The sequence below is a fragment of the Pleurodeles waltl genome, chromosome 7 (assembly GCF_031143425.1).
Source record: "Pleurodeles waltl isolate 20211129_DDA chromosome 7, aPleWal1.hap1.20221129, whole genome shotgun sequence".
Lineage (NCBI taxonomy): Eukaryota > Metazoa > Chordata > Amphibia > Caudata > Salamandridae > Pleurodeles > Pleurodeles waltl.
Window position 1 is genome coordinate 556,429,070 of NC_090446.1, and position 27,206 is coordinate 556,456,275.

Here is a 27,206-nt window from a genome sequence, read left to right on the forward strand (position 1 = left end):
CTACGCAAGGAGGGTACCATCTGTGCCCTTCAAAGCATTTCCAGAGGCTGGGGGAGGCTACCCCTCCCCAGCCCGTAACACCTATTTCCAAAGGGAGAGGGTGTAACACACTGCTCTTAGAGGAAATGCTTTGTTCTGCATTCCTGGGACTGGGCTGCCCAGACCCCGGGAGGGCAGAACCCTGTCTGTGAGGTGGCAGCACCTGCAGTGCAAGCCTCAGAGAGCTGGTTTGGCAGTACTGGGAGTCCATGATGGAGCCCCCAGGATGCCTGGAATTGGCTCCCCAATACCAGATTTGGAATGGGGGGACAATTCCATGATCTTAGACATGTTACATGGCCATATTCTGAGTTTCCATTGTGAATCTACATATAGGTATTGCCCTTTATGTAGTGCCCACATGTAATGGTGTCACCGCACTCACAAAGTCTGGGGAAATGGCCCTGAACTATGTGGGGGCACCTTTGCTAGTGCAAGGGTGCCCTTACACTTAGTAACTTTGGGCCAGATGTATCAAAGAAATTTGCATTCGCAAACGGTGCGAATTGGAAAATTCGGCCGTTTGCGAATGCAAAATCACCTTTCTGAATGTAAGAAAGGCATTCGCAAAGCAAATTTAAGGAATCGCTAAAATATCGATTCCTTAAAATTGCGACCCCATTTAGAGAATCGCAAATTACACATACTAGGGACTTATAAGCGGGGGTCCAGTGTGCCAATTGAAATTGGTAAGTGAAGTCACTAGCCTACAGTGACAATTTTAAAGCCAGAGAGAGCATAAGCACTGAGGTTCTGATTAACAGAGCCTCAGTGACACAGTTAAGCACTACACAGACACACACATTAGGCCATAAACTATGAGCACCGGGGTCCTGACCGGAAGGATCCCAGTGAGACAGGCAAAAACATACTGACATACAGGTAAAAATGCAGGTGACATGCCAAGGAAGATGGTACTTTCCTACACTCATTGAGCTCGACAATCAAGTGAGCCAACTCCTATTTACTTGCATGAGACAACAGAGGCGGATTTGATGTTTACGTGAGTGCCGAAGATGCTCCCCTCTTTCAGAAAGCGTCTGATGCTCTCTCCATCCAACAATGACACTGACACACTGTCATATGTGGAGGGAGACGCAGCCCAAGTCCTGTAGGACTCTCCACATATACGGTGCAGGAGTAGTCGACTAAGACCCACTACCTTGCGCCCTGCCTTTCTATCATGCCCGGCCACAGGGATCGCATCCCTTTTAGGCCTTTTAGGCAATCTAAAATCTCCTAAGGGCCAAGCCACTATGTCCCTTGGAGTTTTGGGGAACAGACACCAATGGCTCATGCCTCCTGCTGTAATCAAAAAGAGAGGGATGGGGAGGTATTTTGGTCCAGTGTATATCCTCCCAATGAAGCTATAGAAAAAATATAAATACACTGTTCCAATAAAAACACATAGGGAAGTCCTAAATTTTAGGAGCAAATAACCTCACACATCCAAAGAGATGTCATGCTTCATCATCGGTACAGCTCCTCGTCAGACCGGCACTGCAATGTCTGACGGGCACCACCCCAAATGGGGGGGGCTCTTTGCCGGAGATCTTTTACAATGATGGTGCCATGACCCCAGGATTGAGTAGGGGAAAAAAGAGAAAACAGGAGATCAAAGTAGAAAATGGTTAAAATTGGCTCTCAAAAACCTCCAACTGGTAAATAATTTATTGAACCAGCTGGAAGGCAGGGACCAAGATTAAAAAAAGAAGTGTAGTCAAACGAGTGAAATAGAAATAATGATCAATCACTCTGTTGGAATATATGAATGGGAGGGAGGTTGGACAATTTACAAACCAACCCTTTTCATGGGTCAACATGTTTCGCATCCTAGTGGCCCATACGGGTCCATTGATGCTTCGTCAGGACCAAGTTGACTATCTATATCTCCTAATCAAAGGGGACAAATGTGTCTTCTTAATCAAGGTACCGGTGTTACAGGTAACTGAAAAGATATGAAACAAGCATCCAATCACTTACATTAGTCAGGAACATATGTTTCCTAACTAAAGTCCACCCCTGCTGTAATCAACCTATCCCAGCCCTGGGGCATAGCTTTCAAGCAGTGCCCCAGTGGGAGTATTGCCCTAAATTACAAAGCCCAAGCCTAGAGGATCGCTCCCCTGCATGCTTTCTCTCAATTACTCGTTCATGGATTGTACTTTGTGAACTTGAATGTTTACTTGAGAAAAAGCAGCGTTTGTTTTACCATTTTGAAATTGAAGCATGAGCTATTGAAATTAATTAATTTCAGTGTTAGCAAGGCTTTCTATTTTTTCACAGATAGGCTATAAATAACTTAAAGACCCACCAACACAACTAAATTAAACACATTCTATCTGTAAAACTCAACACATTAAATTGTTTGTGTTAACTCTATACCCTTAACCACTACCCCAATTCCATAATCCTATACCCTAAATACTTAACCCTCAAACTTATACCCAAACCTTTAAACCTATACTATTTACATGATACCCTTAACATCTGATCACAAACCCCAATTCCTTTAACCCTTCCCTTTTAACCTTTTTACTAACAAATCTCAACCCTGTAACACTTAACTCTAAACCCAATCCTATATCCTTGTCTCTTTACCCTATACTTTTAACCCATATCCTTAAACTCTGCACTGTTAAATCGTGTACCCCAAATCATTAACCATATACTCTTAACCCTGTACTTTTAACATCAAACCTAATACTCCTAGCTCCCAAACCCCTAATCATGAAACCTCTATCCCACAAACATTTAAACCATAACTCTTTACCCCAACCCTTAATCTGCTTCCAAAAAACCTTTACCTTGTTCCCCAAACCTTACTCCTATGTCCCATTTCATAAACTCTATGTCCTTAAACACTACACCCAAAACCCATGATCTTATACCCAAGTCCTTAACTGTATACGTTTAAACCTTTACAACTAGCACCTACCTTCATTAGTTCTATACCATGAAACCCTAAACCCTTAACCCTTAACCCTATACCCCTAGACATTAACTCCTAAAACTTAAACCTCAACCCCTTACCCACTAGACCTCAAAACCTTAAACATAAAACCCCAAACCCCTAACCTTTAGCCCTATCACCTAAACCGATTACTCTTAATTCCATGCTCCTTACCATACACCCTTAGCCACTATACCATTAACCCCTATAATATTAAAACCTATTCTCTTAAACCCTTTCAGGGTGTTGTTACTTAAATTTAATTGGGAAAAAACACTTTGAGAAGTGTTCCTTTTACATTTTTGATGTAATTATTGAGATACTTTTAGAGGTATTGATTTTGACATTTTAAGACAATATCCATTTGCCCAAACTGTTCTGGCCAAGGAATTCTTCAAACATGCCTATTTGTGTATTTGAAAAGTCACACTCTTGCCTTGTGCAAACTGACAGTCAGGTCCCACCAATGCAGTCCTAGAAGCTACCCCTCCATTTCTGTGTGAAGCTTATGGTTGTCCCGACCCCACTAGGCTTTGCGTACTGCTAGCACGTTCCAACAGGAACATGCACAAAGGCCATTCACAATCCTAAACACCAAATCCACACAGATGACTTAGTCCTTACTCTAGCCATTAGTATCATTCTGTGAAGAAGAACCCTGTTTTATACAACTGCAATGACATACGCCTCACCATGAATGGGATGAGCAGCTATGTCTGATAGAAGTTATTGCTTGCTAGATGCCATTTTATATTCCGAAAGCCTGCATACACCTGCAGTGGAAGAACCCCCAAAAAATAGTAACCAGGTCAAAAATCAGAGGTGAAAAAACACATACATATGGACAAGTGAAAACATTCTTAGGCAAACTCCCAATGACCAGGTCAAACTGCTATTGGGTCCATAAGACTCCAGAGAGAAGTCTGACCAGGCGTCTGAAATTTCAGATCTTTATACATTGACTTAAGTTGTGTCATTGAAACATGGTTAGATGATACATTTGATTTCATTCTTGATTAAATAGTATCTCCTAATTATTAGTCATTATTAAAGACTGCTCTTACAAGAAGGGAGGTGGTGTGAATTATTTATGGAAATGTTCTGGATCTTAAACAATCCTTTTTCACACATTTTTTAGCATAATTTAATGAGAATTTCTAATATTTCTTAACATACCAACACCAAATAAATACTACAGCTGACAACCTAGATGCACTAATTAATTATATTAGTAACTATGCTTTGACTAGCCATTGTGTTGTGGATTTAGGGGTTTTACATTTTTGGCTATAACAACCCCATGGCAGTAGCTCATACTTTATAAATTACATGGCGTAATTCAATTTATTGTGCCTAAATCAAACCTGACACATAAATATTACCTATTTACTTGATGCTGTATTTATCTCTCCCAACCTACCTTGTTCTGTTCCTGACTATATCCATCTCCCCTGTTCTGATCATGTGGCAAACCCTTTTATCTTAAATATTCAAAACTCAGCTGTAGGTAGTCCAACTAAAAGCTTTGTAAACATTTGCAACTAGAACCGCTTCCCCTCCAACGAAACCTCATTACAGACTTCCCAAAATCTATTTTTCAAATAGTATCAAATACTTCTAAAGAAATTAATTATTTTCCATCTTGCGTTGAGAATAAACATTCTTTATAGCATGAGTCGGTCATAGCTTCCAATACAGGCTACTAGTTCCTAAATATTAGGGGTAAACTTTAACCATGTTTTAACTCAGAGCTAGCTAGAGAGTTAATTAGAGCAACGGAATGTGTGATGGGGCTGTGCATGTGGGCCAAGTGCATGGGCAGTGCAGGGGGCCCCAGAGGCCCCCCGAGACCTCCATTCCGCCAGCCTTTCCATGGCAGTGTAATCCGCCATGGAGAAGGCTGGTGGATGGAGACTCGTAATCCCCAGAGCAGCGCTTCTTACAGCACTGCCCTGGCAGATTACAACCGCTGGGACCGCCAGCTGGAGGCAGCCTGGCAGAGTCAACGGTTGGACCGTGGCAGCCCTGCCACGGTCATAATGTGACGACCAGACCGTCACGACCATGGCAGTCCGACCGCCACCGTGGGTCATAATGACCCCCTAAGTCTGACAAAGTCAACTACTTGGTTGCCTGAATTTAGAAAGTCATATGTTTTGTTTGAAAGCAGGTAGCCTCATTTGTTTTAAAACTGAACCCTGCAACAACTGAAACCTTAGGGCCTGATTTAGATATTGGGGAGGGGAATACTCCACACAAATGTGACGGATATCCTGTCCGTCATATTACCATCCCACTATGTCCTATGGGGATTTTAATACGACGGACGGGCTATTCGTCATGTTTGTGACAGAGTATTCCCTCTGCCAACATCTAATTCAGGCCCTTAATCACCAAGAACTGTATGGGACACTTCTCTTTGACCGGATGTCATTGGCCCTTGGTCCTTTCCTGTGAACTCCATAAAAACTAGAGCTTTGAGCTGAATGCCATTTTATCCCTTGAATAACAAATATTTGTTTTGGGATATGAAGCTGTTAAAGATGCAATTACCTTTTATCCCTTAGTATCATCATAAGCAAACGATCGCCCCTTTTATTTAGTTGTGTTTACATTATCCATGTATCCTTCATGCCGCTTTCCAAGAAATTGATAAGAAGATTGCAATTATTGCAAAACACGTTTGCTTTCCTTATTGTGAGATCATGTGAACTTCATTCTCTGCCATTTGCACTGGCTCCCAACAACATAAAAGGGTCTCATTTAAACCTTTGGTTATTATGCATACAGTTGATTATGGTCATGTTCCCAATTTCCTTTCTGCTAAATTCATGAGTCGCACCCCATTCCGAGTTTCACTTTATAGAGGCAAATTTCTCGTAGAGGTGCCAAACCCCAGCACCTATTCAATTAGTGAAAGTGCATTTTCCTGTGCATCAGCCAACGATTGGAACTCTCTATCTATTGAACTCTGTTCCCAAACTTTCTTGATTAAATTTAAAAAAATGTCAAAACCTTACTATTTAAAGATAGTTTGAACCATCCCTAAACGATTTCTGCTTTTATGCTGGGTTAATTAATATAGTGCCAGTTAGGTTTGGCACCCTAAAGTACCAAAGCCATATAAACATAACAGAAGAAACAAGCCAATAACCCAACCAAGACAGCTCTGTAAACACTCTGCAGGGTGTTCACAGAGGCATCCAGAAGAATTTCCTTGTTAGGATGGATTCCATCTCTTTCAGAAAGCACATCAATAGACGCCCTTTGAGGGGAAATATGTTACCATGGAGAAGGCTAAAGTGATGTGAATCAGATGGCAGTAAAGGTGCAAGCCTTCCAGAAGAACCTAGAGACTTTATCGAAGAGAATCCCTACCTTTTTTGTTAAAAAATGGTAGTGGGCCTCTTCAAAACTCATCTGTGGTCTGTTAGTCTTTCCGCCTACCACCCATCCGTGCCAATCCACTATGGGATCGGGCATTACAGGGAGTATTTATGGGTACAGGTCCTTTTCATTTTTTGATGGAGTGGTAAAAATAAGGCATATTTTTTTGCTTCTGCTTTGAGTAAAGAATTGCAAGTACAGTTTAAATGATCCTGAGGCTTACTGCGCCACCGTGTGGGAATGTGGGAGGTAGGCATCCAGGACAGCATATCATCACAAGTCAAACTCGCTAATAGCAAACATCATACATTAACTTGACAATTTACTGTCTTTTCTCCTCAGGGACTGGAGATTCAGTGGTGCATTTCAAGCCATTTCCTTTATGAACCCCTGAAGCAGTGTACCAGACCTGATACCGATGAGGCCTACAACCCCTTCTGGACCCACAAAGCAGTAAGAAACTAGAGTTCTGCATGGGGGTCTTATACGTTGCGCATACAATATAATGGAAAGAATAAATACAAATCCTGTTAGAAAGTGGCTCTGTTAAACCACATTCATGGAAACCGCTGCATTAACCATACACCCTTGCCTATATGTCTGGTGGAATGCCTAGACCTTCAACAATAAGATGAATATCCTAATATCACAAAATATGAAGTTTAGTTTCCTCATACTGAGAAGTTACTGAGAACCAAAAAGGGATGGTAACAGATTAGAAAAGTGGAAGATGTCCCTCAGGGGCAGCTTCTGAGTTTGCATTGCAAAACACAGAGTAGTTTGTGACCTAGGTTTAGTACATTCAGTTCAAAGTTAGATCTGACTGTTTTTATTCTCTCTCACATTCAGCTTTAGTGGGAAACTCCTCTTTTCCTACTAAGTTTCTTTTTATCTCTAATCGGAACATCTCTTCACTGAAGTTTTTTTATAATGACTAGGGCCACTGGAATTATGCGTCAAGGAAGGGCCAAATTATGCAGCAGAGTTAACTAAAGTATGCAGCAAAAAAAGGCAATTTATGCAGAATAATGCAGCAAATTTTGTAATAGTAATATTTCATTATTTTGTTCTTTTTACACTAGTTGACACTGTTTGGGGATAGGTTGCACCTCACTGGTACACGCTTAACACCAAAATATAGCAATAAGCAATTGAAAGGTGGTCAATCAACCTTTGCAAGGGTCTTCCACCCCGCAGCAAAACGTGCTGCTGCATTTTTTGTAACTTTTGAACTATTTGAGCTACAAACATTTTTTTGTTAAAAACAGCAGATTACGCAGCAGATGGTGAATTATGTGGCAAATGCAGCAAATCCTCAATTATTTGAATATTTGAAAAATGCTGTGGCTGCACAATCGCATATTGCCACTGGTCCTCATTATGAGCACAAATTGTTTAACACATTTGCAAGGTCAGTGGCAGTGCCACACTATGTTTCATTATTTTTCTAGCCATAGCCAAAAACAGGAACAAAATGACCACAGAAGTCATCTTTCAGTAAGCTGGACTATGACACTGTGTCAAATATTGGAAAAAACCTTAGTGGAATTTATACATGAACATCAAAAGAGTAATCTTTTACTAAAAGACCAGAAAGGTGCATAAAACACTCATTTTGTTCCACTAAAATGATATTCTATTTAATGCCAAAATCCCCTAGAAGGCATGTTTTCAGTTTCAGTTTTTTTTGTTTTAAACGAATATACTAATGAGCAATATTAATAAATAAAAATATCAGACAATGCTTGATATCAGTAATTAAATATAAACTGGCCTGGTAGTTCAGGCTACATTGCTTCTGTTGGAACAGGATCAAAACTGGTTTACAGATGGCTCGTTCGTGCCATGACAGGATAGTCAGTGAAAAACACTCGACTAAGATACAGCTCCAATTGACCTTCTGTGACTGAGATTATTTCTGCATTTTCCATCATTTTATGGTTTGTTACAGAAGAATGTCGTAAGTGCAATGGGTATGTCGAGACTTGGTTCCTGTGTTCACTTTGTCACAGGACTCGTTGATGAGTAGGCCGAAACCTGTCTAGGGCTGCTTCTGCTCCTGTCTGAAGTAGACCTGGCCTGGCAGTTCGGGCTGGACTGCTCCTATTAGGGCAGGCCCAAGACTGATTTGCTTGTGACTGGTCTCAGTCCAAAATGTCATTGTGGACGAGGATGGACTGAAATGTGGCCCAAATGATCGCCAGTGGCTGGTGACTGATATTTATTCAAGCATTTCTTCTATCACCTTGCATTTTGTTACAGTATTCACTCAAGGTGTGGCTAGTATACCCAGAAGGGGGTGCTATAGTCACAAACAGGCCACAGGACTCAAACCATAACTAACTGATAAGTCCGAAAACAGTCTAAGAATGCATGTGTTCCGGTCTGTAGGTGATATGGCCTGGCAGTTTAGGTTGACTCTTCCAATTAGAGCAGGACCAAAACTGTTATACATATGGATGGTGCTAGGAATGAGGTCTCTAGTTGGCAGAGGTATACACCCTTGTCCAAATAGGAACCACAATCCGAGTCAAGGAAAGTCACAACACAGTCCAAATTATCCTGTGCCCACCCTCTGGTAGCTTGGCACTGAGCAGTCAGGCTTAACTTATAAGGCAATGTGTGAAGTATTTGTGGAATAAATCAAACAGTAACACAGTGAAAACACCACACAGGTTTAGAAAAGTATATAATATTTATCGGAATAAAATAAGATGAAAACAACTAAGATCCAATAAGCACAATATCACTTTTAAAAGGTTTAAAAGAGTCTCAATCCTTAGAAAACAATAGTTGTTTCTTTTTTATGCAATGTACCTGGGATGCATCAAAAATAGCAACGCACCGGGACCTCAGAGGAGGAGATGCGTGGAAAAATAGGGTTTGTGTCTGATTTTCCGGTGCGGCACAGAGGATGCGCTGTTTCTTTCCATGATGCAAGGGGTTGCGTGATTTTTTAGGTGCGCAGTCTTGGTTCCTCACTGCAAAGTGGGGATATTTTGACGCCCAGGGATGATGCATTGAAAATCCTTGACGTGCTGGTAGAAGGAGCAGGCGCTGCGCCGATCCGGTAGGCGATGCGTTAAATTTTCCCATCACAAGGCAGACGCTATGTCATATTTCTCACCAGGAAGTCTGTGCTGCGTCATTCCCATCGGCGGTGTGGCGATTTCGCTGCCACAAAGCAGGCTTTGCATTGATTTCTACAGGTGTTGCATTGATTTTTGATGCACGAGGATTTTCTTCCAGAGGTGACGTCTTTATTTGCGCTGAGACTTCAGAAGTAGGAGGCAAGCTCAATCTAAGCCCTTGGAGAGCACTTTTGGGGAAGGCAGAGTCCTTCCAGCAAAGTCAGAGGCCAGCAGGCAGCAGGGCAGCAGTCTTTCTTAGCAAAGCAGTCCAGATGAGTCATTTGGCTAGCCAGGCAGTTCCTCTGACATAGTTCAGGTGTAGATCCAGAAGTGTCTGATTTGGTGGGGTCAGAGACCCAGTTTATGTACCCCAAAATGCCCTTGATGTGGGGGAAACTTCAAAGAGTGGATTTAAAGTGCACAAGTTCCCCTTTCAACCCAGTCCTGCCTGTCAGGATCCCTGTGGGGAATTATCAGTCCTTTGTGTGAAGGCAGACCACTGGTCTTTGAAATGTAAGAGAGAGCCCCTCCACCTTCCTGCCAAGGGAGACCCTTTCAGTATGCAGATGAATGCAGATGTGTCTGAGTGTCCTGTGTTTATGGCTGTCTGGGTGGAATGCACAAGGGAAGCTCTCAACCAGCACAGATCAGATGCGGATTGGAGACAGGCTGTAAGGCACAGATGGCAGTAAGTGCAGAGAAATGCCCACTTTCTAAAAGTGGCATTTCTAAAATAGTAATATTAAATCCAACTTCACCAGTAAGCAGGATTTTCTATTACCTACCACTCTGGCAATACTAAACATGCCAGGGCTACTCCTTCCAGATCAGAATCTACCACTCAAAAGTGTATGAGGGCAGTTCCAAGTGCTAGTCTATGAGAGGAGCAGGCCTCACACTAGTGGAAAATGAATTTATGAGTTTTTCACTATCAGGACATGTAAAAACACATAGGTAGGTACAAGTCCTGCCTTTTACCTACATAGTGCCCTGCCCTATGGGTTACCCAGGGCCTACTGTAGGGGTGACTTATATGTGGAAAAGGGGGAGTTTAAGGCTTGGCAACTAGTTTTAAATGCCAATTTGAAGTGGCAATGAAACTGCACTCACAAGCCTAGCAATGGCAGACATGAGACATTGTTAAGGCGCTACTTATGTTGGTGGCACAATAAGTGCTGCAGGCCCATCAGTAGCATTTGATTTACAGGCCCTGGGCACATGTAGTGCACTTTACTAGGGAGACTTGCAAGTAAATTAAATATGCCAATTGGGTATGAGCCAATATTACCATGTTTTTAGGGTGAGAGCACATCTACTTTAGCACTGGTTAACAGTCCACTCTTAGGAGACTAAACCTGAGGCAGATCTCCTGAAACAGACCCACCCTAAGAGAGAATTCTGTGGACAGAGGCAGAGTGTGCTCAAAGTGTCTACTCCTGTATTGTATCCCCTTGGAATGTAACTAGCCTTCAGGGATAATATCCAGGAAAATATCTGATGTAATGCCACTGCTAGGGAGTGTAACTGAACACCATGTGTGTGTCTGCATGCTACATTGCCACCTGATTGTTCATCTGCACATGGCTAGACCTTCCTTCCAGGGAGGGTGAAAAGTGAAGTAGCGCTCTTAGGATGGCAGAGAGATCTCTCCAATTCAATGAGCTTGCTGATTCTGTCTTTTGTTACAAGCTTAGAAGAGATTTGCTCTAATGTGGTTGTCCGTCTCTTCAAACTCGCATCTGTGGTCACTATAACAGAAGGAGGAGTCAAAACTATTCTGTTGAAAAGGTTCTCTATCACCAGCCACCACTGGAGAGACTGGGGAATTTTCCTGGAAAACAAAGTCATTTTCTGTAGGTCCAAAGAATTGGGAGGCCAATAAAAGAGAATGTGGCAGACCATGATTATCAGAATCTTGCCCAGAGTTCCAAATAGACTGATGCTGCCATGTCTTCCTGAACCAGCAGCCACAGAAAAACTAGAGCAGAAGTCTCCCATGAATTCAAGCTGCTGACTTAGCTGAAGATGTGATTTTTCTTTTAACAGCCATCTGTGGTCTTGTAATACGGAATGCCTTGTGGTGCCTTTTAAAGGGCTGGACCATACAAATCGCTCAGAGAAGAACGTACTTGTGTTCTCTCTCTGTGAAGTAGTGCAAACAATTGAGCCAGGACCTCAAATGACATGTCAAGCGGACTTCAGACCAAAAGGAATGACCTGAAACTTAAAACAACTGTCTGGAGACTGAAATCAGAGATAAACCTTGGTTAGACCTCGATATGGGAATACTGGAATACATGGGTAGTTCCTCCTAAAGAGCTGAGGATCATCACCCCACCTGTGTGCAGCAGGCAAACATAAATAAATAAAATGGCATCATAATGCCATTTTATTTTGCCACCAGCTCTCATTATTATAGCACGAGCATGAGGGCAGGAGGTGTAGCTGCATCCTGCAAATGCAGGATGACTGCTGCCCCTTTCAGTGTGCATGTCGGATTGACTGGCTGTCTTGTTACGGCCAGCCCGACATGCGCACTGTAGACCGAGCAATCCCAGGGCTGTCAAACAGCTGTGGGATTGCTGGCACAGGCTCACAGACTCAAAATGAGCCCTGGGTTAGCCTGCTCCTGCTAATCCTAGAGCTGGTGTCATGCTGCTGAAAACAGCATGAGAGCAGCTCCAAGCTTAGTTGGACTCCCGTTCCACTGAGCAGGACGGAAGTCCTTCTTTTCCTGCATGTGGGCACAGGGGGAGCCGCATATATGGCGAGTGTGGTGCCATCGCGTCCCAGCATATTAGAGCCCTGCTAGCCGCCACTGTTAGTATACGCATCAACTAATATAAATGAAGTCCTGTGGAAAAACAGCTAGGATGATTCACTAGTGTTCATTTTGAATAGAGTGCTTTTTAGCAATACAGTCACGTCCTTAAGGTTGATGATAGGAGGAAATTCCCTTAAAGTCTTTGGAACAAGGAAAAGGACATGCATATTACCTTTCCAGATGTTGGTACAGAGACAACCTCTCCCTGTTTTAGGAGTACCTACACCCCCTGTCCTTTAACTTTCTCCTTTTGGGGGTCTTTTAGCCATGGGATAGCTTGGAATTCTTACATAAAGGGATCCTATGCATACTCGATTGAGTATCCTCATTGAATTATATCCAGTACCCACTGGTCCAGCACATTCCTAGAAATGAGTTAAAATGTCAATCGTCCCCCACTGGAGGCAAGGGAGCAAATGTATTGGTATAGTCAAGAAGGAGGTGGACTGCAGGATCCAGAGCAAGATCCAGCCCCTTTATCCTTACCCCATGCCCTGGAAAGGATGTGTATGTAGCTGGGGAGAACATGGAACTTCTCATCCTGTGCTCCTTTCTTTACCAATTCCTCCAAATATGGACCAAAAGGAGCTGGCCTATGAATGAACTTGAATAGGAGAGATTTCCACATTCAAAATATCTAAATCATGAAGGGGTGCCAACGACCTAAAGGGGCCTCTACACTGTGCGCAGTCTGCCCTGCCCCGATTGGTTTATTTTAGACTCTCACCCACTGTGTTTTCACTCTAGTGGCATGCTTCATCATCAAGTCCTCGTCAAGGATATTGCAATCATATTCGGGCCGGCCCAACCCTGGGATATTTAAAGGAGCTCTTTGCGTGGCACATATGTTTTTAGTGGGGTTGGCAAATGTTAAAATTGTCTCAGGCACCTTTGTAGATGTATTTCTTTGTGCTCCTAGACAGATTAAAAACAGGTTGTTGATGCCTTCGGCGTTTCCATTATGTACTCCTTATCGACTCTGGTCTACATATTTCAGCCCTTAACTGCACTCAACGGGTCACGTTGGCTTTCTTCGGGACCACCGATATTTAGATCCCTAGCGCTAATTAAAGCTGACTTGAGATCTTGTTGAGTATGTCTATGAAAATTTCGCATTCATACAATCATCCTTGCATGCCACACACTCGACCACCTGAGGCATTTCCCCAGTCCGGTTGATGTGGGTAAGAGAAAGTCTAGATTTCTGTCAGCCCATATTGCTTGTAGCAGCTCTTTTGTCTACTGAAATGCTAATTGTAAGTGCATTCCACCTACGTGATTCCTTCCCAGTGAAGAACAAATCAGTGGACATTCCTCCATGCATCCTAACACAGTGGGAAATGCTATCTGGTGAGTCTATATTATATTTTCAAACAGTTGTCTTTAGTTTAACAAGTTTCGATTATCCTAGTTATATATCGTAACTTGTAGCTTTGTCAGGTGGTAAACCCTGCTCAATTGTGCAGATTCTCTGTCACTTTCTTCCTTGCAGCAGCACAAGCTTGGGGAATAAAAGTAAGGACAGACACAGGTGGCACAATAAGAGGCAAATTGTACACATACATGGTACAAACGGTCTGTGCGCATTTGTGAATGCTGGCAAGTTCACGCCTCAGCCTCTTAAAAGAAATCCAGACCCGAAGTGCTGCCAAATGCAGAGTTTAATTTGATGGGGGGCACTGGCACTTATTTTGGGGGGACCAGCATTCAATTTTCTGTGTCTGGAATTTACTACGGGAAAAAGACACACGTGAAAGACGAAGGAAGAGAAATACAGAAAAGCGTCACTAAGGGTGAAAGCAGAAAGCTGAAAGGGCGAGATGTAAATGGATTAAGACTATGGTTTTGGTAGTACGCTGCCTCGGTATTCTGTGCCCGCACAATTAATTGCATCAGACACTTGTTTCAGAGGAATGCTTTGGGTTCCAGCACGTTTTTATTGACAAATTAAGCACCGCTGCCAATGCCTCCGCTCCTTTACACACCTTGAGTTGAATGTAAACGAGCTATCTCTCAAACGTCGCAGCATATTTTTGACAAACAAGTGTTTAGTGCCACCAGCAGGCCAGGAGTAGAAGTGCAGCCCTAAATTGTACATCAAAGTCAGTGCAGGTAGAGAGGTACACAGTAATCCTATTTCTTAATAATTAATAAAGCTACAACAAGAATAGTGAACATTTTTCCATCAGAAAAATAAATAAAAGGATGTTACTTTTTTTATATATAAATTTCGTATATATAAATTACAAATGAAAAAATGTAGGTTAGCTGTTATAAAAATGTTCTAATCTTCATTTTTCTTTCGGTCGGAGAAGATCGTTCTGAAGCATCAAACATGACCCAGGTAGAGAAATGATCAATCGCATAGTGCTAACTCCTACACCACAGCTGTAAATTCCTGATTTAAAGAATGTAGGCGCTTTCCTCTCTCATGCGACCGCAAACCTATTGGCGATCTTGACTTGTTTTGACATGGACTACAAGTAGGTATTCTTTCCCCAAAGCTGGAAGCTTTTGGTTACTTGGTCTCAGCGCCAACCTTTCTAAGCTGCCTCCTAACTTCCCCGTTAAGGCAGCAGTTAGAGCATGATTTATGAAAGGTGGCGCTGCACCTAGTGTAGCACCATTTTTTATAGCGCCCCTTAGCGCCCCCCTAATGCCACCATGTGTGCCCCGCATTTGATATAAGGCGCACCATGGCGGTAGTTTGGGTACTAGCGTCATAATTGTTTACGCTAGTTTGGCGCTTTGAAGGATTAGCAAAAAAAACATGACGATGATCCTGAAAGCACCCAGAGGCCCGTTGAAAACAATGGTGTGCCTCCTTTTAACGCCTGCTCTGAGCAGACTACTGTAGTAGGTGGCACAACCAGTTCTGCAGACCCACTTGTAGCATTTGACTTACAGGCTTCTGCACTCACAGTGCACTTTACTAGGGACTTACCAGTAAATCAAAATATGTCTATCATGGACAAGCCAATGTACCTTGTTTTAGACACAGAGAACATGCACTTTAGTTCTGACCAGCAGTGAAATGATGGGTTGCCAACATCACCTTACTATGCCTATTCTATTTATGGCCTCATGCAGTGTCAGCCTCGTTTTAATTTATTTGTAAGGGCTTAGTTTGGTTGCTGTACCGGCCCAGGTAGTATCAAGGAGCTGGAGTTCATCAATGGGAGACTGATGGATGTGGCCAGGAAGGTGGGTGTTTAGTATCTCCCCTGGCTAGAGGTGGGTGAGCCAGTGAAAGCTTGAGCCAGCCACCTGGCTCTAGCTCAGAGCAAGGTCCTCTTGAACCCTCGAGCCTGTTAGCCAAGCTTTAATGTGGCTTCTGCATGCCACCCATTCTTTAACCTATGGTGCCAAGAATTTTAAAAAAAACATTGAACCTTAGTGTAAAATAGATGTGGGAAAAAGATACCCATCTAGTTGCTGAATGGCACAATGTGAAATTCTAAACCCTAGCTGTTGGAAAATGGGTTATTGGTAAGGACAGGTAAGTACCTACACTTAGCAATAGGCCACTAACTTCCACTTAGGTCCAGTTAGGTCTCAGTAAATTAAACCCAGCTCAACCCTTGGTCGCTTGGCAACGAGCAACAAGGCTTAATTTAGGAGACAGAGTGTAAAGCATTCAAATATCCCAAAACAGTAATTAAATAAAACACAGGAAACAGTTTAAAAATCCAAAACCATTTTATAAACATAGATTATACTTTTATCTATAAAATGACACAAAAATGAATAAAATCGGATAAGGGGAACTGGAGATATGAATTTTTAAAGAATGAATGTTTTCTAGTGCCTAGAAACAAAAAGCGGCAATCTGGTCATCTGGTCGCACCTCGACAGGGGCAAAGTCAATGTTTAAGGCCGACCGCGATGGAGCCCGTCTCGGCTACAGCCCGCGGGAGGCCTCGGTCAAAAGTTTACCTTCACAGTTAGTAGTTTTTCTGAAGATTTTCTTCAGCGGGACGAACCTGCCAGTCCAATCCGACCTCCTGGAACTCTTCTCCGGATACGCGTCGCGGGAGCCCTCGTGGAGATTTTTACCTTTGGACTTAGTCGTTTTTTCAAGGTGAAAATCCTTCGATCGGGGTAAACCTGTATCTTGACCCAACCTCGTTGGAGCCCTCCTCGGATACGCTGGCTGGGAGGTCCCGGTCAACTTTCTATGTTCGGACTTAGTCTCTTTTTTGGAGATTTTCTTCACCGGGATGAACCTGCAAATCAGGCTGGGTCGCGGTTGAGGCAAGCTGGCTAGAGTTGCTGCAGCGGGTCTGTCCCTCTATGGAGCTTTTTTCCAAAAGTTCTCTAAACTTCTCCAAACGTCTGGATCTTCTCCCAGATGTTCCTTTAAGGTTCGTTTGGGGTTTACAGCTCACCCCAAGGTTCCAGAAGCTCTGAGATTATCCTTTGGGGGTGTGGATCCCAGAATGCACCTGGCGCAAACTCCTTTTTGGCCACTGGTCAGTGGTCAGCTGGCTGAGTTCTTCAGGAGTTGGTGCAGGGGACTCTGGTTAGCAATTGTTCACCTGTAGCAAACAGGGAGTCCCTCCCTGAACCAGTTGAAGCCAGGCAAAGTCCTTCTTGTGGCGAAGCCCAAGTGTGCAGCTGGTGCAGTCCTTCTGAGTGCAGGTTCCAGGTGCAGGCCAGGGGTCCAGCAGGGCAGTCCTTCTTCTCCTTTGGTTCTTCCTTGTTGGAATCTGAAGGGGATTTTGAGGTGTGGGTGCAGGTCTGACAGTTTTATCCTTGCTCCTTGGTGAAAAACAGTGGGGTCCTGGTTCTCCCGTCAGGGGCAGGGTCCTTCCCCCTGTGATGACCACTTCCTGGGAAGTGTGGCACAAACAGTCCCAGGAGGCAACATTCCTCAAAAATCCATCATGGCTGAAAGTGATTTTTGGAGGTTACATCTGGCTGAGCCCACCCACTGGTGTGGCTAAAAATCATAAACACCCCCCTCTCCTGCCCTCTCCTGATCTAATCAATGGGGCACCTAGTTGTCTGGGGCTCCAGGATGTGGGGGTGTTGCTGGGTTGCTCCAAATGTCCTCCTCTGCCTTTGAAGACCAGTTTGGCAGCCCTCCCCCTTCCTGCCTCACCATCTGCTGACGGGAGATCCCCTCCTACAGGCACATCTCTTTGTGTGAAGCCAGGCCACTTCACACCTCCTCAAAGCAGCCTGGCCAGGCTGCCAGAGGCTGGCCAATCAGAGCACTGCAGCAATAACACTGCAGGGCTGAAATTGGCAACTTTTCAGGTAAAGTTTAAAACTCTTTACCTGAACAAGTTATATTAAATCCAACAACTGGAAGTTGTGGAATTTATTATAACAATTAATTTGATACCAGACTCTTTGCATCTGTCACTTAAGGGGACTTTTAAAATTAAAATAAGTCTCCCCATTCTAGCCTATGAAGGCCACTCACTACAATGAGGGAAAAACAAATTTGGCTGTTTTTACCTCACCAGGGCTTATAAAACAATTTTTATAAGGTCCCTGCTTATAGTTACAGGGCACCCAGCCCTAGGGGCACATAGGGCACACCTTACGGGTGACTTATATGTAAAAATAAGGTAGTTTAAGATTTTGGAACTACTTTTAATTCCAAAGTCGAATTTGCATATAACTTTAATTTAAAAGCAGCCAGCAAGACAGGCCTGCCTTTAAAATGACACTGGGCACCTCAGCAGTGCACATATGGGTGCACTACCTATGCTGGGGTCCCTAAACCTGCATGCCCTACCATATACTAGGGACTTATAGGTAGGTTGACTTAGCCAATTATAATGAGCCTAATTTGCATATCCACTTTACACAGAGCACTGGCCCTGGGACTGGTAAGCAATACCCAGGGAATAGCCAAGAGTCAGTAACCACCAGTACCTGTCCAAAAAGTGTGGGGGTGACCAGGGCAAAAAGGAGGACTTTCCTACACTAGCATTTTCTAGGTTAGATTAAATTGTGTGATCCTTATTTCACCCTGCTTCCTTTTTCCTTATTGCATTTGAGAGCACTTTGATATATGTGAGTTCAGGGTGTGTCCTATACAAGAATCTCCCTTGTGTCTGATATAAATATAAAATTGCACGTAGGATGTCAGGGTGCGTGTTGGTCTCAGTCCCAGTCTTCTACTAATGAGCCGATTCCCCAACTTATTCCAATGCAATCCAAATTCCCACGTCAATTGGCAATGTTACTGCAGATAGTAGCTTTCAACGACGTCATGCTGTGAATGTTCAGCACTCTTTGGATTCCATCTGATACACCTTCAGGCCCCATGGATGCAGTTAGCTTATGTTCTTCGGATCAGTCCTTAAAGCTGTCTATTCCCCTTGATCTTGCTGCAGGGTTTGCCCTGATGCAAAAGCTGATGCCCAAATTGAATTTGATTCCAGTGCCAAGATCCACAGCCAACTGTGGAGGAGGACCCGATTCAGTCTGACTTCAAAACAAAACCAAAACACACTTGAACATAGTTGCATTCTGTATAAGTCCTGATGTAACCAGTCCTACCTTATTTAGACATAGACAGGATGTTGCCTCTACCCAAGAGTCCACAAGCTCCATATACGTTTTGGATACAATACTGATGATAGCCAGCATGGCCTGGGTGATGACAATGGAGATGACAGAGATAATGTACCCTACTGTTAGGATGACAACAACTTCCTTATGGATTACAAGGAGCTAGTGGTTTGGACACTTCCCCTGAAATTGGGTGTGTTTCCTCCTTGGTGCCTCAAAATAAGAGCAGACATCAATTGCAATAGTGATCAGGCATGCAGCCAAAGTTTTAACCTTGCAGCTACCATCCATGGAAATCAATATTAAGTCTTGACAGAGGTTCTGCATTCTGGCCAAACTTTCACATAGCCACTTTTACCTTTTAATGAGGCTGTGACAGACATGTTCATGAGCACTTGGGCCAAGCCTTGCTCTTGCTTGCCGGTAAATAGGCAAGTGGCCAGACTCCACTGACCTAACCAGGTGACCCTGTCTTCCTCACTTAGTATCCCATGCCTGACAGCTTAGTTGTCCAGGAATGTATAAGCAGGGTGAACCTGAACTCATCTCCTACGCCTCCTGCCGATAGGGAGTCAAAGGGTAGGTAGACATCTGTGGAAATTATGTTTTCCTCAGCCAGTCTTGCTCTTCGCTCTGTTAATGCCAAATGTCTCCTTGGATGATTCTTGCATGCATTGTGGGGGATGGCCAATTAGATCTTGCTAGCAGTCCTCAGAGAATTCCACGCCAACCTAACATAAATCTTTCTTTAATTCTTTTTTTGGTCATCCAGTGATCAGAGTAAGATTATACATACACAGTGAACATAAAAATTGTCATAAAATACACAGATCATAAAACAAGCACAGCTAAAATGATAATCCATAAATGAATTGCAGGCCTTAAGAGTATAGCAGATTGTACAAGAATTGCAGTTGAGTAGCATATCCTCACTGTTGGCAGTGACTGTAAAATTCCATAGCAGCCCTGCACTGTCTAAAATAAGTCTGCTTTAAAAATGGGTAAGATAAGCAATTTTCTTAACAAGGAATAGTACTAGAAGAATAGAATAACATGTTGTGTGCTTTGTGGAGTGCAAAAAGAGCAGATGATGGACAGAATGCTAAACAATGTCAAACATGCACACCAGTCAGAGAACTGGCCTGTCCATTCAGGCTGGACTAGGGTCAATACTTATTTGTGTATGGCTGGGTCCAAACTGGAATGGTGTGGCAATAAAAAAAGATTTTTGGCTTGGCTGTTCTCATGGGGAGCTGGGTCAAGACTGATTTGCATATGGCTGGATCCAAATTGGAATGGCATGATGAGCAAAAAAATGATGAATTTAGGCCCTGATCTGTGATGGGGGCTGAATGTTTGACACTGTTCAGCCATACATCCAACATCTGTTCTTTTTGCTTTGTGGCGATCGTCCATTGCATGGGCAAGAAGGTAAGTTGGCTGCATATATACCCAATTTTGTAAAAGCAACAAGGAAGTCTACAATGTTCAGCTGTTGCCTAGCTAACAAAAACCTTTGGTGTGTATTGTTAACCCATGTCAAGTAATGCTCAATTCCTAGATACTTACAGATTTGGGCATGAGCGAGAATAGTGGATCTTCCAGCATTATTGCCCATTCTTCAGTCTGTGTGTTTAGTTATGAACAGTTTGCTCAGTGATTTTGAGAATCTAAGAGAAAAAGTACCTGTTCTCAAACAACTCACTTAGGTCCAGACTATTACAGGTTTTGTATATATATATATATATATATATGAAATCCAGGGTATTTTTTAGGCCCATTTCCCATTTAAGGCAGTCAGCCAGTGTTGAATGATTCAATGAGGTTTCCTTCTTATTCCATATCGTTAACCATAACAAAAGTGGTTGTAGCTTCACAGCATCATTTATGTACCCTAGTCCAACGTCAGTATGCCACTAGTGGATTTGGGTACAGGTAGCAGTCTTTTTATAATGACATTTGTCACCATTTCCAGCTCAGTGTGGTCACAAAAGCCCCATACACCAGCCACATAGATAGCGCCTGGACAGCACTTGGCCTTGTGGACTGTTATTATTTCTTTGATTGGCTTGCTTCCTAATCTAGACACAAAGCCTAGAACTGCCTTTGTGCTTCTTGCAAGGGTGGCTGCCCTGCTGGCTTTCAGAGTGCCCAGGTAAATCTATTGTCAAAAAGTATTCCTAATTATGGGTATGGGGAAACCTTGCTGATTTTTGCATGATTTATGCTAAAAATCTTGTTTTTCTCAGCCTGGGATCCAAAGACCATTACGTGTGGTTTAGTTTGATTGACCACCAGGGGCCGTATTATAGAAAGTGTCCCAGGGGCACAATGGCCATTTGCGCCCACTGTCAGCACCCTCAGGGCACTTTGGTATTATAAAAGGGGCCAGAGGCGCTTGTGCGGCCCCTTCTGTAATACAGATTTTTCTGGCGCACATGTTGCGCCAACGTTATCTCAAGAGGGCATTTCCTCATATACATGGGTGCATGGCCCCATGCAAATGAGGGAATCCCTTTACTTCTCTGCCTGTGCATATGATGGATGCTGGTGCAGAGGTAAAAAAGAGGTAAAAAAGCTGTCAGGATGCGCATCTACAATGTTCCACAAATAAGTGGCACACTGTCAGTGGACCCCATGATAGCAGCTCCTTGTAGGGGAGAAAGGGGGTCCCATGGACCCCCACCCACATCCCCTTGCACGCGGGTTCAGTCACTTACCGCACCCACCTGTAAGGGGATCTCTCACCCCTCTTTAAAGTGAAGGCGGGTACTTTGACTAAGCCATTCTGTATTTAATTTGAATGTGCTGTCCCCAAGGAAGCATGAGTTCGAGGCTGCCCAAGGGGCTGCACATACACTCCCTGTCTGTGCACTGAGCACCTGTTTTAAGGTATGCTGTGGCACAAGCAGGGAAAGTGCACCCTATAAATAATAGGGCTCCAGGTCCAGGCTGCTCATGAAAGCGCAGAACTGGTCTAGTATGCGCTGCAGGCTGATCTCAGTTCTGGCCGATTAAATTGTATCACCAGCATATATCAAAGCAGATATATTACAGTTACCTACCATAGGGCAATCAACATTAAAATTAAAGAAGGGGGCAGAACGCAGGCCTGACACATACCTCTATCAAGTGTAAAGGCTTCAATAGTTTCTCCAGCTGGACCAAATCTCACACTGGCAGTTACCTCTAGATGGAGCTCCCTCAAGAAATTCACAATACTGGGGTGTACCTGTAAGTCTGTCATAAATGCCCAAAGTTTTGACGTGTTGACACAGTCAAAGGCCAAGCTCAAACCCATGAAGGCTACATGGATCTTGCTTTCCTTGGCTACTGTATACTTGTTGATTAAACTATACAAATGTAGGCACTACTCTACCATCACAAGACAGGTTAAAAAACAAACTGAAGCTCAGAGAGGACCATATTATCACCCAGCCATACATTCAGCCTTCTCAGCAGTTAAGACTCATTTGCATATGGCTGGGTCCAAACTGGAATGACAAGGTGAGCAAAAAAACTAATTTATGCCCAGATCTCTGACTGGGGTGAATGTTTGATATTGTTCAGCATTCAGCCCATCAGCTGTTCTTTTTGCATTTCTAGCTCTAAGTGGGACAGGTATGCACAGTCACATGTCCCGTGCTCACCATGCCACCGGATTCAAGCTATCTTGGCTGATGAGGGGTGATATCCTAAAACCGGTCTTAAGATGCTTGTTTCCAGGCCAGGGAGTCCATAGAGGACCTGGCCTGTCAGGTCAGGATGGACTGTTCCCATGGGAGCAGTGTCAGGTCTAATTTGCTTATGACTGTGTCCAAACTAGAATGGCGAAGTGGGCAAAAAAAATGATGGATTTAGGCCTAGATCTATGACTGGTGGTGAATGTTTGACATTGTTCAGCTGTTTTTTTGCATTTGTCACCCTAAGTGGCACAGGAATGCCCACACACGAGTCCCATTCTTACTGTGCCGCTGGACTCAAGCTACCCTGGTCCCAGGATGCTTGTTTCCAGTCCAGTAAGGACATGGCCTGGAAAATCAGGCTGGACTGTTTCCATTGGGAGCAGGGTAAAGGCTGGGTTGCATATGGCTGGGTCCAAACTGGAATGGCGAGGTGAGCAAAAAACAGACCTTATGCATGATTTATGCAGCACACATAGAAAGAGGAAAAAGCCTCCCAGGATTGTTTTTGTGCCCTTCTTGCCTACAATGCAGACTCCCATGCACCATGGTGCAAGGGTACCAGTGTTGGTGCTAGGCTGCGGAAACAGCACCAGCGCAGTGGGGAAGGACAGGCGTGTGCCATATGCCATAGATACAGTGCATTCCTGCCCTTTTACTTTGACGCAGGGCAGCACAGCAAGGTGAGTTGCTGCACTGCCCTGCGCCAAATGCCCATGAATATGGGCCTGAGTTTGTCATCATACGGGCTAAGTTCAAAGTGCTGGATTGGATCGCCATCAGTGGTCAATAAATTACAAAATATTGCAGATGAAGAATAACAATGTTTTGCGTTAAAATTTCCCATCCATTCCCCATCCATCCAATCACGTGGCTGCCATTTAAGCTACCCAAAGATCGCTCAATATCCTCATGCAATTCTTTAGCTATAGTAAAGTTACTGGCTTTGAAAACATTATTATAAAGATTGACCAATAAAATATAACCTGTTTGGCACTTTATAAGCAGCATTTAACAATAAGGAGAGCCCAAGTTCATCCACACGACTTAGAAAAGTAAAGGAGAATAGTATGATTAGATCTCCCTTAGCCCTGCCCATGGGTCCTAATATGGCAAGAGTGAAATAGGTCACAAAGCAATCAATAAAAAGGAATGTGTAGGAAACTGGCACTTGTTGCAGTTACAACCCCCACAGCACGTTTTGTCTGATATTGATGCTGACTTGACTGAGAGTGTGCTGGGATTCTGCTAACCAGGCCCCAGCACCAGTGTTTTCTTCCCTAAAAATGTACCATTGTTCCCACAAGTGGAACACCTCTGGCACACAGATAAGTCCCTTGTAAAAGGTACCAGTGGTACCAAGGGCCCTGTGACCAGGGAGGGTCCCTAAGGGCTTCAGCATGTGTTGTGCCACCCTAAGGGACCCCTCACCTAACACATGCACACTGCCATTGCAGATTGTATGTGTTGGTGGGGAGAAAAAGGCAAAGTCATCATGGCATCACCCTACGGGGTGACATGCCCACAAAATACTGCCTCTGGCATAGGTAAGTCACCCCCTAGCAGGCCTTACAGTCCTAAGGAAGGGTGCACTAAACCACAGGTGAGGGCATAGCTGCATGAGCAATGTGTCCCTACAGTGTCAAAGTCCATTCTTAGACATTGGAAGTGCAGTGTGGCAATATTAAGTATATGGTCTGTGAGTTTGTCAAAACGAACTCCACAGTTCCATAATGGCTACACTAAATACTGGGACTTTTGGTATCAAACTTCTCAGCACAATAAACCCCCACTGATGCCAGAGTGGGCTTTATAAAAAAATGCACATAGAGCGCATCTTAGAGATGGCCCCTGCTTTTTACCCAATCCCCTAGAGTAGGACTGACTGGTCTGTCCCAGCCTGCCACTAGCAGATGAGTTTCTGAACCCGTGGGGGGGGGGGGGACTTTGTGCCCTCTAAGGCCAGAAACAAAGCCTGCTCTGGGTGGAGGTGCTTCACACCTCCCCCCTGCAGGAACTGTAACAACTGTTGGTGAGCCTCAAAGGCTCAGGCCTCGTGTTACAGTGCCCCAGGGCACTCCAGCTAGTGGAGATGCCCACCCCCAGACATGCCCCAACTTTGGGCAGCCAGTTCGGCGGGAAACTTAAGAAAAAACAAGGAGGAGTGACCACTTCAGCTGGGACCACCCCTAAGATGTCCAGAGCTGAAGTGATCCCCTCCCTGTAGAATCCTCCATCTTGGTTTGGAGGACAGGGACCAATAGGCATAGGAATGTGCCCCGCTCCCCAAAGGGAGTGGACACAAGGAGACTGTAGCCACTCTCAGGGACAGTAACCATTAGCTACTGCCCTGTGACCCCTGTAACGCCCGTAATCTTGTATTTAAGGGCTTCACTGAACCCAGCTCACCAGATTCAAGGTGACCTACAAGAAGAAGGACTGCTGAGCTGAAAACCCCAGCAGAGAAGAAGGAAGACGACAACTGCTTTGCCCCAGCCCTACCTGTGTGTCTCCTGCTTCAAAGAACCTGCAGCAAGACCAGCGATGCGTCCAGCGGGCCCAAAGACCTCTGCCAACTCCAGAGGACTGCCCTGCACCCAAAAGGACCAAGAACTCCTGAGGACAGCAGTCCTGTCTGAAGAAACTTACAACCAAGGACTCCCACCTCACTCCAGAAGAGTGAGTCTTGACTTCTGTGCACCCAACACCCACGGCCCGTGTCCAGGTGGTCCACCCAGCAAGAGAGGGTCCCCAGGTGATTGCAAGCAAGTGCTCATCCTGGGTTGACCTCTCCACCCCTCCACAGCGACACCTGCAGAGAGAATCCCGAGGACCCCTGACCGCGATCTCTAGACAAAGATATTGGACGCCTAAAGGACACACTGCACCCGCAGCCCCCAGGCCTTGGAGAACCCGACCCACGGTGCCTCATCATTCAGCAGGCGGCCCTCCTCGCTATCCAACCGGTGGTGTGCCCGAGACAACCCCCTGGCCCTGCCTGCAGCCTCTGAGTGACCCCCGGGGTCTCCCCATATACCAGCATTGGAAACCCGACGTCCTGTCTGCAAACTGCACCCGGCCGCCCCTGTGCCGCTGAGGGTGTGTGTTTGGTGTCTACTTGTGGCCCCTCCAGTGCTCTTCTAAACTCCTCTTGTATGCCCTCTGAGTCACAGGTACTTACCTGCTGGCTGACTGGATTCTGAGTACCCCCTGTCTCCATAGGAGCCCACGTTACATTTGTTCAACTTTGACCTCTGCACCCGACTGGCCCCGTGTTGCTGGTGGTGGATGTTTGGGGTTAACATGAACCCCAACCGGTGGACTTCATAAAAACCCAGAGACTGAGACTGTGGGTGTTGTACTTACCTGTAAACATATCTAACTTTCTTCCCCCCAGGAACTGTTTGAAAAATGCAGTGTCCATTATTAAAATATTTTTTTGCCAATAATTAAAAAACTATGGGCCTGATTCTAACTTTGGAGGACGGTGTTAAACCGTCCCAAAAGTGGCGGATATACCACCTACCGTATTACGAGTCCATTATATCCTATGGAACTCGTAATACGGTAGGTGGTATATCCGCCACTTTTGGGACGGTTTAACACCGTCCTCCAAAGTTAGAATCAGGCCCTATATTACTTACCTATTACAAACAAAGTACTGTTGATACCTGTGTGAAATACGAAACCTTAAGGTACTGACCTGCAACTTGAATCTTGTGGTTCTAAAAATAAACTAACAAAATATATTTTGGCATATAAAAACCATTGGTCTTGAGTTAAGTCATTGAGTCTGTGCTTCTATTGTCTGTGGGTGTACAACAAATGCCTTGCACTACCTTCTGATAAGCCTAACTGCTCAGCCACACTACCACAAAAAGAGCATTAGTATTATCTACTTTGGCCTCTGTTAAGCCTCTGGGGAACCCGTGGACTCTGTGCACACTATGGTGGTCATTCTGACCCTGGCGGTCTTTGACCGCCAGGGCGGAGGACCGCGGGAGCACCGCCGACAGGCCGGCGGTGCTCCAATGGGGATTCCGACCGCGGCGGTAAAGCCGCGGTCGGACCGGCACCACTGGCGGGCTCCCGCCAGTGTACCGCCGCCCCACAGAATCCTCCACGGCGGCGCAGCTTGCTGCACCGCCGCGGGGATTCTGACCCCCCCTACCGCCATCCAGATCCCGGCGGTCCGACCGCCGGGATCCGGATGGCGGTAGGGGGGGTCGCGGGGCCCCTGGGGGCCCCTGCAGTGCCCATGCCACTGGCATGGGCATTGCAGGGGCCCCCGTAAGAGGGCCCCTACATGTATTTCACTGTCTGCCGCGCAGACAGTGAAATACGCGACGGGTGCAACTGCACCCGTCGCACAGCTTCCACTCCGCCGGCTCGATTCCGAGCCGGCTTCATAGTGGAAGCCTCTTTCCCGCTGGGCTGGCGGGCGGTCTGAAGGCGACCGCCCGCCAGCCCAGTGGGAAAGTCAGAATTACCGCTGCGGTCTTTCGACCGCGGAACGGTAATCTGACGGCGGGACTTTGGCGGGCGGCCTCCGCCGCCCGCCAAGGTCGGAATGAGGGCCTATATCTCACTTTGACAAAGTATATACAGAACCAGCTTCCTACAGTATGTAACAGTAATGCTTCTTGTATACTAAGTAC

General features: G+C 44.8%; 1 protein-coding gene across 1 annotated transcript in view; it reads left to right on the plus strand.

The window, feature by feature from the left end:
* LOC138304334 (uncharacterized) overlaps positions 1-27,206 on the plus strand; it is a 510,987-nt gene that overhangs the window by 285,281 nt on the left and 198,500 nt on the right. The window contains exon 5 of the mRNA XM_069244299.1: positions 6,722-6,832. Coding sequence (XP_069100400.1) covers positions 6,722-6,832 — 111 coding nt within the window. The remainder of the gene's footprint in view (positions 1-6,721; positions 6,833-27,206) is intronic.